A 10,703-nucleotide genomic window follows, 5' to 3' on the forward strand; every position below is an offset into this window, starting at 1 on the left:
ATGGAGGCGAGTGCTGCCTTTGCCACGGCCGCTGGCATTTTGCGCATGGGCAACCCAGCTGCCCATTTCCCCACGGACCATTTGCTTGAGGTTCTCCATCAGGGCTCTGGTGGACAGGAGCCACTTCTTCACTTTGAAGCTTCGCTCCATAATTCTCTTTTGGGTGCCTGGGGGCATCCTGCCACGGGGGACCCGGTGCCCCAGTTGCTCCTGCACTGCCACTGTCCTGCTCTGCATGATCCTGTCTGCCTTTCCTTTCACCCTTCTACCCGGGGCCCTATTCTGCAGACTGCCTTTCCCTCCCTGCCGTCGGTGTTGTCTCCACAATCACGGGAGGCCGGGGGAGTAATATCTTTGCTTCCTCCAGCGCTCAGCATGCTTTGTGTGTTAGCAAGAGCCACTTCCAGCTTGTGGGATTCCGGGGAGTCCCTTTTGTCCTCTGCTTCTCTTGAGGGTGCCTGCTCTATCTGCGACACCATGGGTTGGATGGCCGGGAGCTGGCTGCGTTTATTCTTCCCTCAGCTCTTGATGTTTCTGAGGCTCTTGGTCGTTCTATGGCTAGTTTGGTGGCCCTCCGTCGCCATGCTTAGTTGAGGGATAGTGTTTTCCCCGAGAATGTGAGGGAGCGTCTGGTTGACCGCCCTTTCGATGGCACTCATTTGTTTCACACCCCTGCTAATTCTGCCATACAGTGGTTCCTTGCGGGGCTTCATCCTCCTCCTCCCACTCAGTAAAACTGGATCTGATGTATTCTGGGAGGTGGTCTCCCATTATTTTCTGGGACCTGGGGTTTGGTGACCCCGGATGTGTGTTCTGTGTGGTTAAGTTGCCTTCAGGGCCCTTTGTTTGGCCCTTCGGTGCTGTTGGCTGCTGGTCCAGCCCCTTTTTTTGACTTGTGGCTTTGACTGTCAGTGAAGCTGTGTTGGTCTGAGATTGGGCCTTCTGTGTCTTCTTTTGTTGGCTGCATGTTAAGCCGTCTGCGGGTCTTCCTGTTTTAGTCCTCTGCTGCAGAAAGTTTTTCCTAAGAGGTGTTCCCATGTTTTCTTGGGACGTAGTCTACCCTATGTGGGGTACTTGTAGCTATTGTAAAGCTTTGTCATGGGCTGGGGAGGCGCCCCGCCCCCCTTTTTCAGGTTCCGGGCCTTCCATGGTGTCACGGTATACGGCAGGTGTGGTCTCTTTAACACTTGTCCTTTTCCATGTTCGCTTCGCCGCTAGTCCTCGCCGCTAGACCATCCTGGTGTGCTGTCTTCGTCATCGTGTTGCAGCGCTTCCGCCCGTTTCGTCCTGGTCTTCTGTCTGATGTACCAGGGGGATTAGCTCTCTTGGTTTTCTGTGTTCAGGTTAAAGGCGTGGGCTGTCTTCCTCCTCTCTACTACCTGGTCCGGTTCGCCCCCTTTGGGGTATGTCCTGGCCATCCCTGGTTGCTGCCTTTGGCTTGTGCCTGGCTTGTTCTGGGTGCCGTCTTCCTTGGGGCTGCCTCTTGCTGGCTGCGCATGCCGGCTTGATCTGGTCCACTGTTGTGGCCCTTGGTGGGTTCCTTTGTGCCCCTGCCTCTTATCTTGCTGAGGCTTCATGCACCTGTCTGTCTTCTTACGCCTGCGCTGTTGGCAGTAGAGCGGGTCCTGCCTTGTCCGCTGCCTTGCGGCTACTGTCTGCTCAGCTGTTCGCATCGATGTGTGTGTCTGTTTCTACGGCGGGCCTTGCCTCTGGTTCTACCTCTTTTTCTTGGTGTTGGAGGTGGTTCTTAGTTCATTTGGTGCTTCGGGGGCTGTCTGTCCCAGCGGGGTGTTAGGGAGGTTCTCCCTTGGTTGGACCTGGGATCCCCTGGCCTTCCCTTTTGTCCCCACGACATGTTCCCTGTTGGGACCCTGTGTCTCACTCTCTCTACTGAGAGACTCTCTCATAGGCCCCCCTCCCTTTTTGGGTTTGGCTTGGGTATCTATTCTACGTTAAGGACTCTGCGGCTAGTAGTCTCTATCAGATGTACAAGTTACTTTCGGTAACGGTGTATCTGGTAGAGATGATTCTAGCCGCAGATTCTATCACGAACCGCCCTTCCTCCCCGTTATGCGAGGGCGTTCAGGTTGGTTTTCTGCACTCACCTCCCTCCGGGTGGCTTGTCTCCTGCGAGTGTCCTCTTCATTTCCTCCCTGTCGGGATGCTTTGTTCTGATTATTTGTTCTACCCTTTCCTTGCTAGTACAAGGTCAGTTGGTTCATATGTACTTAGGCATCCCTACACCTTGGGTTTCCCTTCCGGTGTGGGGGCGTACTTTTATTCTTCTTCCCTTTCCTTGCTTGGGGTTCCTGACTCCTCTGCGGTCCTCTTGGTTGGGGTCTTTTGGCTATGCCTCAGCCTTTGGCTCCTTCCAGGGGTTACTACCTTCATTGATGGTGTTGTCTTGGAGTAACTGTCTGACCCAGTCTAGCCCCCGGTTCATGCAAGCTGCTCAGCCTGTGTGTGGCCGAGGATGTGGGATTCAGCGACGTGGGGCTAGGAGCCAGTCTATGCTCCAGTCCACCCTTTCCCCCTCTGCAGCAGCCTCCAATCCTTCCTAGTCCGACCTTTCAAGGCCATCAACAGCCAGTGGGCAGCAGGCTTCGCCATCACCTCCCTTACTGGCAAACCATCCCGTCGAACAGCTGGGTTTTGCAAATAGTCCGAAGGGGCTACTCCCGCCCCTTTGAGACCACTCAACCCTCCGTGCCACTGTCTTTTTATCTCATGTCAAAGGATCATTTTGTGCTTCTCCGCCAGGAAGTTTTAGCTCTCTTGGCCAAGGGTGCTATTGAGAGGGTTCCTACGCCAGAAGTAGGTCGTGGTTGCAAGTCCCGTTACTTTCTGATGCCCAAGGACAAAAGTCTGTGTCCTATTCTAGAATTCAGGGCCCTCAAACGCTTCCTCTGGAAGAAGAAGCTCACATTGGCTCAGGGTCCTGTCTGCCCTCGACCCTGGAGGCTGGATGGTGGCATTGGGCTTGCATGACGCCTATTTTTACATCCCCGTCCTGCCAGCCATGAGACGCTACCTATGGTTCACGAAAGGCCAGAAGCATTTTCAGTTCACCTTGCTCTCCTTTTGCCTTACCAGTGTGTCACTCCTGGGATGGGGTGGCCATCTGGGAGAGGTAGAGATCAGAGGCGTCTAGTCTCCGGCGGAGTCCAGGCTTAATATCAACCTGTTGGAGCTCCGGGCGATTTGCCTAACACTGGTGTTCATGGACAACACAACCGCCTTGTGGTACTGCAACAAATAGAGCGGGATGGGGATGTGGACCCTATGTCAAGAGGCTCTTCGTCTCTGGAAATGGCTGGAACATCGGAGCATGACTCTGGTGGTTCAACACCTGGCAGATTCTCTGAACGCCAGGGCGGACAAACTCAGCCGCCAGTGCCTAACGGATCACGAATGGCGTCTTTACCCAGGGGTGGTACAATGTCTCTTTCAGCAGTGGGGAGAACTTTGTTAGATCTGTTTGCCTCCGAAGAGAATGCACAATGTCAGCAATTCAGCACATTGGAGTTTCCAAGTCAGCACTCAGCGACGCCTTTCCTCTCAAGTGGAGTGACGGCCTCCTGTACGCCTTTCCGCCTGTACCACTTCTGCCCAGAGTGCTGAAGAAGATTAAGCGCCACTGGGCCCAAGGTATTCTTGTGGCCCCGGTCTGGGCATGAAGAGTTTGGTACCTAGAGCTCCTGAGCATGGCCATCGATCCTCCACTCAGACTGCATCTTCGGGAGGATCTTCTGTCGCACCGCAAGGAGACGGTTCTTCACCCAAACCTGTCCAGCCTCCACCTCCGTGGTGGAGATTGAGCGGCGACAGTTGACATCTTTTGACCTTCTACCGAAATGTCATCTTTGCCGCCAGGCGTCCCTCCACTAAGACGGTGTACGCCTGTTGGTAAAATAAGTTTGTGCCATGGTGCACAGGAAAGGCTGTGGATCCTCTTCTGCCCTTCTGTCAGAGGTCCTTTTGTACATACTTTCTTTGGCCCATCAGGGGTCTGGCCTGGGCACTCTTAAAGACTATCTTGTGGCCATCTCTACTTTTTGCTACCAGATCAGCCGTCTTTGCCCAAGTCCCCTATTGTAAATAGATTCCTTAAGGGCATTACTCATCTCTTTCCCCCATCTCCTTTCGTAATGCTCCAGTGGTACTTGAACTTTTTCTTAACTTATCTCAAGTGCGCTCCCTTCGAGCCTCTGCATAACTGTCCTCTCAAGCTTCTCGCATTGAAAACTGCCTTCCTTATTGCCATCACCTCTGCTCGCAGGGTGAGTGAGCTTCAAGCACTTTCTTCTAAGCCCTCTTTCCTCTCTCTGCATCTGGACAAAGTGATGCTACGAATAAGACCCTTGTTCCTTCCAAAAGTGGTTACACCTTTTCACATTGGACAAACCATTACTTTGCCCACCTTTTTCCCACCTCCACACCCATCCAAGGAGGAGTTGAGACTCCACCGCCTGGACCCTAAACGTGTGCTGTCCTACCTTGACCATACAAAAGATTTCTCCGGGTGGATGATCAACACATCATTGGCTATGCAGGTGCCAAGAAAGGTCGGGCTGTTCAGAAGCATACCATCTCTAGATGGGTTGTCCTTTGTATCAAAGTCTATTACGCTTTGGCAAAAAGGAAACTCCAGTGGGGCTCTGAGCTGATTCCACTAGAGCTACAGCTGCCACCACTGCTCTTGCATGTGGAGTTCCACTCATTGACATCTGTCAGGCAGCCACGTGGACATCCTTGCGCACATTCACCAGACATTACTGACTGGACAGCCAAGTCTGTAGAGACGGCAATTATGCCCGTTCTGTCCTCCAGGACTTTCTGGTGTCAACTTGGTTTGCAGAACCTCCTCCGGTGTTGATATTGCTGGGGTATCTATTCTAAGGTAAGGAATCTATAACTAACTGTCTCTTTCAGATGAACAAGTTACTCACCTTCGGTAACAATGTACCTGTAAGAAACAGGTTAGTTATAGATTCCTTACCGCCCCACCCATCCTCCCCACTCTGCAAACTGACTTCTAGGGACAGAGACTCTGTTGCAGGTCCTTAGTTTTAGCTCACCAGTGGTCAGTGTCTTGCATGGTTCTGCGCTTCTCGCGTGGAAAGTTGTGTCAGAACTGCCGTCAACGTGCAGGGGCTGCATCTAAGTAAGCGCCGCGATTTCATCCTGGTGACCACGACGATGGACGCAGAGTCGACGGATGCCACCTACCGACTCGCAGGGGTACTGCTAAGAAAAAATTCTCTAGATCCAGTCTGACACCTGGGGGTAATTCTAAGGTATGGAATCTATAACTAACCTGTGTCTCTTACAGATACATTGTTACCAAAGGTTAGTAACTTGTTCTTCACAAAAAGGTTCAGATTTTCTCAGGTATTTTAGTGGAAGATCAAACCTAGTACGATATAATATTTTAAAATCCCCTAACCTAATTAAAAGGTTTATGAGAATTACATTGGGTCAGACAACGGTCTAATAACTGGTTCTTGATCAGGAGTAATGGCTTCCAGTAAGCTAAGCAGATTATCTAGGTTCTGTGAGAATTGTTTTGAATCCGTTATTACTTGATCTGTTTTGATGGTTAAGGGAAACGTATGTTATTCCACATTACGTGTATTATAGCAGATGGAAATCACAAGTAAGTATACGCTTTAGTGAATTGGGAGGATGTAATATTTTATTTATTTATTTATTTATTTAGGAGCTTATAAAGCGTGCTCATACCCAAGGGCGTCCTGGCGCTACCTACTGACTAACCAGGTCTTCAGTCCCTTTCTAAAAGAAAGGAGCTCCGAGGCATTCCTAAGATGCACCGGCAGGCTGTTCCAGGCTTTTGCTGCAGAGAAGGAGAAGCTGTTTTCTCCCCACCTGACCTTTTTATTCGTGGCACCGCAACTAACATACCACTTAACACACCTACTCAAAAACTCTGAGCCACTACCCATCAAGGCTTTGAAGACAATGCACAGGGGTTTAAATTGTGCATGTCTTGTTACAGGCAGCCGATCCCCGTCAGCAGTCTCGCTGCCGCGTTTTGAACCAGCTGCAGTCTGTACCCGTTTTTTTTTTTTTAATTCAGGTACAGGCTATTGCAGTATTCCAAACGCGACAAAATGAGGGCAGAGACTGCTGTCCTGAAACCATCAGCTGGAAAAATTCTTTTTATTTTCCTTAATATCCTAATAATATAAAAACAGGACGATACCAATCCACTAACCTGATCCCCGAAATCAAGATTTTGGTCCACGATCACACCCAGATTTTTTGCTTTCCCAGTGGGGGCTGTTAGCTTTCCCGAGGCCTCAGGCCACATATCAGGAGTCCATATGTTAGGGTTGTTTCCAAACTTCGGTCTTCCCAGTGTTTAATTTAAGGCAATTGAAGGCCATCCAGCCGGCAATGTTTTTCAGACAATCGTGGCATCTTGCTACCATATCCCCTTGGGACACTCGTTGTATGGATAACAATGTGTGTATCATCTGCAGAGAATGTAAGTTGCAGACCAAAAGATCTTATCAAGGCCGACAGCGGGCTGACATAAATATTAAAGAGCATTGGACTCAGGGAGGACTCCTTCGGCACCCACCAAGGGAGGGCAAGAGGCTTAAATTTATCTGATCCCAGGTCAACCATTTGTATTCTGTCGGCCAAAAAGTAATTCAGGAGGCTCCAAGCCGAGCCACCCACCCCTGCCCCCGGCAATCGGTCCATCAACACCCCATGGTGGACTGTGTCGAAGGCTGCAGACAAGTCCAACAGAATCAAAACAGCCACCCCTCCGTGGTCCACAGCCGCTCTAACCTCCTCAGTTGCCTTGATAAGAGCCAGCTCCGTGCTGTGCCCTACACGAAACCCAAACTGCGTGGGGTCCAGTGCCTTAGTCCTCTGAAAGTAAGTGCTTAGTTGCTGGTTAATAGCCTTCTCTAGTAACTTGGCCGGAAGCGGGAGTCGTGATATTGGTCTATAGCTATTAGGATCAATTCCATCCAAATAGTTTTTTTTTATTAGGGGAAGTGCAGAAGCGGATTTCTACCTCCTAGGATACTCACCCATGTCAATAATCATGTTGAACACGGTTGTAAGTGTGGAGGCAATGACCTCAGAGCAGATCTTAAGTACAGCAACTGGGCAAGGATCATTGGGAGATCCCAAGCGAGCCGCCCGCAGTAAGTTTAAGACCTCCGTGGTAAAGGACTAAAACGCTCTAGCCTGTCCAAAGGATTCACTGCATAATTATTTTGATACGTTTTTAAAAAGTATTGATGGTTAGTGATTTATTTTTAAATGTCGCATCTTTGATATATTATTAGTATATTGAAATAGGTAACAAAAATGAGTATACTATTTAAATTAATAATTAAATGAGGAATTAGTGTTAGTTGAATGTGCTCCACATTCATATTAGTTCTAGATTTTCCCGTGAAGTTTCACATCACTTTTGTCTTTACATATAGTATGGTGAAGAAACTGCTTAATAGGTGTTTAGCAGACAGGATTTGTCTACAAACAAAATGCTACATGGAAGCAAGGGAAAGTTACTTGATATTGCAGCTAATGTTCCATGAGAAATGCATGTGATTTAATTAAAACCAGTTCACTTCATTCTTGTTTTCTTATCTTCTGTAGCTAGCAGTGGGCCGTCCAGCAATGTGTCTAGTGCGGGTCCGTCATCTCCTTCAGAAAGCGTCGCCCCTGTTATTGTCATCCCAGCTCAAACATCTTCAGAGGAGGTTGATGAACTTCAGACCGAGATTAGACCCCCTTCGTGAGAGATCTCTCTTCGTTCTGTCCTTCATTCAACGAGTATTTTCAGGGGTGCAGGTCAAAAAATCAGGGTTTTTTTTTTACTGTAGTATTATATCTGTATATAGATATGAATGTATATATCCATATAAACTTTATAACTATTATTGTTTACAAATTGCAAAAAGTGTATAAAGAATAAGACAACAAAAATGACCAAAACGAGCAATGTAGTGAACATGTACTTACTTTTGAAGATAAAGCTGCAGTAGTTTTTTTATACTGTGCCAGTAACTTGCTGGTGTGAATCTCAGTGTATGTTAATCTGTATGTTTAATTCGGGATTGTAAATAATGCTTTTAAGTTGATTGTCTGAACTTCACAATCACTGTCACTCCATACCACGCTCAATGAATTATATTTTTTGTGTAGTAGACTTTTCTGATAATTGTGTGATATCTGGTTATCTCAGACTATCAGATTTATTCAAACCTATATATACTTAGTAATTAGAAATACACTGTTAATTCAATGGTTAATTGCTTTTTTATCTGAGGAATTCTCAAAAGTTTTGGAATGTGCACACCATACATCACAAGCATCTAAGATAAGCTGATAAACACTGAAGAGACCGAACTATTAGCCTTGTTGCATTTCCTGAAACTATGTGTACCCCAACACACATAACAGACCCATATACCGGTCTGGTTGAACCAAACCCCTAGAGTATTCATAGATTAGGAAACGTTATGAAAACTTGTACATGGGTCCCAGAGCAGAAAGTGTAGTCTGTTGATTTTCCGTAAACCCTCTTAATATTATTTTTCTTAAGAATAGGTGTATTCCTTTTAAATCCTTATTCATGGTGACGAAGACATAAGAGAGTGAGAAGGAGTAACTTGTTACAATGCAACACCTCATATACCAGGCTTCCTCCTAAATTTATTTAGGCGACCTGACCCGTATTAAAATATTCTTCAGCTCGGAAAAACTTCTTCCTTTTTTTTTTTTGCATTAAAATGAGTCACTTTCTATTTATGTACCAATTCAAACATTGTTTAACTGTACATTTTATCCCAAACTGTTTTTCCAAACATTGAAAGTATTTTCGTTAATTTGCCCCTCCTCTTATCCAGAATTCATACCCGAAACCAACCACTTCTTTCTGCTGTAGAGGAGCAAACATGGTAACTTACATTTGTTCTTCCAGGGTATGAGTTGGGCTTCATCACCATCGTTGATTTTGGTATTCTTTTGAAAGATAAGTAAACAAATATTGGGATAGAAGTTCCCCATTTCCAGATTTTATTGTAATTTGTATTGTAATCACAAATTTAAATGATCACGCATGTGTAAAAAAAAGTAGAGACAATATTGCTCATTTGTTCAGATGAAAGACAATTGAAAAGCAGTGAACAACGAAATAATGATACATTTTTTAATTTAAATAGGGAACTTCAGAATACCTCTCAATAACACAAAATTACTTTTTTTCTTTTCTTTTCACTTACCCATACTGGTAATAGAACAATTCAAGTACAACATCTGGATATTCATTCATTCTACAAGCTGAACTAGAACTTTGTTTTCTCCATTTTATAAAAGTACTTAATAACCAACAACATACCTTGACTCACGAGTTTACACTGTAAAACCAGTCAAATCTTAAACATCCCACTGATTTCCCATAATCCTATTTTACACCTTTTACTTTCTGGTCATTCGAATAGACATCATTATCACCCTCATTATCCTCCCCTTATATCTGCATTTAGATTAGTCATGAAATCCTGTATGGCAGTTATACAAACCTACAGGTGGTTGCACTTTTATAGGTGCAATGAGGTTTAGGTCTCGCCTAGACAGCGCATGCGTGGTCTCTTTGAGACATTGCGTTTACTATCAGTGGGCTTGGAGGCTGCGCGTTACTTACCATTTGTTGGCTTCAGGTCACTGCTATTGCCACTTCCCTTTTTTGGGTGTGGCCTTCCCCTAGAGCATGACCCAAGCACTTGTGTCCTTCCACTGCTTGTACTTTTTGGAGCATTTTTTTTTTCTTTTTGTTGAGCCACTCTTCAGAGTCCATAGTCTAGCACTGTTGTCTTTGCCAATGCTTGTTAAAATTCATTTTATTACATGAATAATATTAAATAATATTTTATTATTTTGTATTTCTTTATTATTATGCTTGTTAAAATTAAATTTGTTTACATGAATGAGATTCTCCAAAGCCCTTTTTCGTTTTTGGTTGGACTGATTTAGCTCTCGGACAAGTCATTGTGTCACCATACAACACACACAACATACAAACAGGGGATTTTGGTCAGCTCCCTACTGCCTCTGGTAAGTCCCTTCAGGCATTGGCTCCGTGGGCTGGCTGTTTTATTTTTGGATAAGCCCATAGCATTTCACTGATGTCTGCATCTTTCTTGTTTGAACTAGCCGTGGAGAAGAAGTCCTGTTTTCACTTTGCTGTTGGTAGCATGTTCTTTAACTTGGTGTGTGCAGGCAGTTGATTTGTTATTTATTGTTGGTTGGGTTTGCTGCTTTAGGTTTTGACGATATATATTTTTGTATGCTCCCCAATTCTTAACAAAGCTGTTGCTAATTGCTGTGCCATGAAGCACCAACATCAGAAAAGCTATCCCGCTTCCAGCACACCAAGTGGGTTACACTGGCTGCAAACCTCAATGATTTAAAAAAGGTATATCCTCATCCAATATGGCCACCAGGGTCTGCTGGGATATGCATACTTAATGAACGGGCCTGGACTCTGCCCCAGCTATTTAGTAATACATTTCATAGCAGCCCCTCTTCGCCTAGCGTCTGCAAACCGCAGACAACCTACATAATGTACTATTCCTAGATCCTTGAGATGAAAAAAGTTAGGAAGAGGCGCAAGTTAACCCAAATGGAACTAAAAGGCTTGTGTAGCATTATAG

The 10,703-nt window shown here is 46.0% G+C and overlaps 1 protein-coding gene across 16 annotated transcripts in view; it reads left to right on the forward strand.

Annotated features, from left to right (window-relative positions):
* The window catches only part of PPIP5K2 (diphosphoinositol pentakisphosphate kinase 2), a 1,400,407-nt gene extending 1,390,484 nt beyond the window's left edge, over positions 1-9,923 (forward strand). For 7 of the 16 annotated variants that reach the window (XM_086960978.1, XM_086960981.1, XM_086960976.1 and 4 more), the window contains one exon: positions 7,645-7,933. In XM_086960978.1, the coding sequence (XP_086817104.1) occupies positions 7,645-7,787 (143 nt within the window). In that variant the 3' untranslated portion in view covers positions 7,788-7,933. Of the gene's footprint in view, positions 1-7,644 lie in introns of all 16 variants that reach the window. The other 9 variants (XM_086960990.1, XM_086960988.1, XM_086960989.1 and 6 more) reach the window with 4 other exon arrangements.
* The last annotated feature ends 780 nt before the right edge of the window (positions 9,924-10,703 follow it).

The sequence above is a fragment of the Lissotriton vulgaris genome, chromosome 3_1 (genome assembly GCF_964263255.1).
Source record: "Lissotriton vulgaris chromosome 3_1, aLisVul1.2, whole genome shotgun sequence".
NCBI classification, from domain to species: domain Eukaryota; kingdom Metazoa; phylum Chordata; class Amphibia; order Caudata; family Salamandridae; genus Lissotriton; species Lissotriton vulgaris.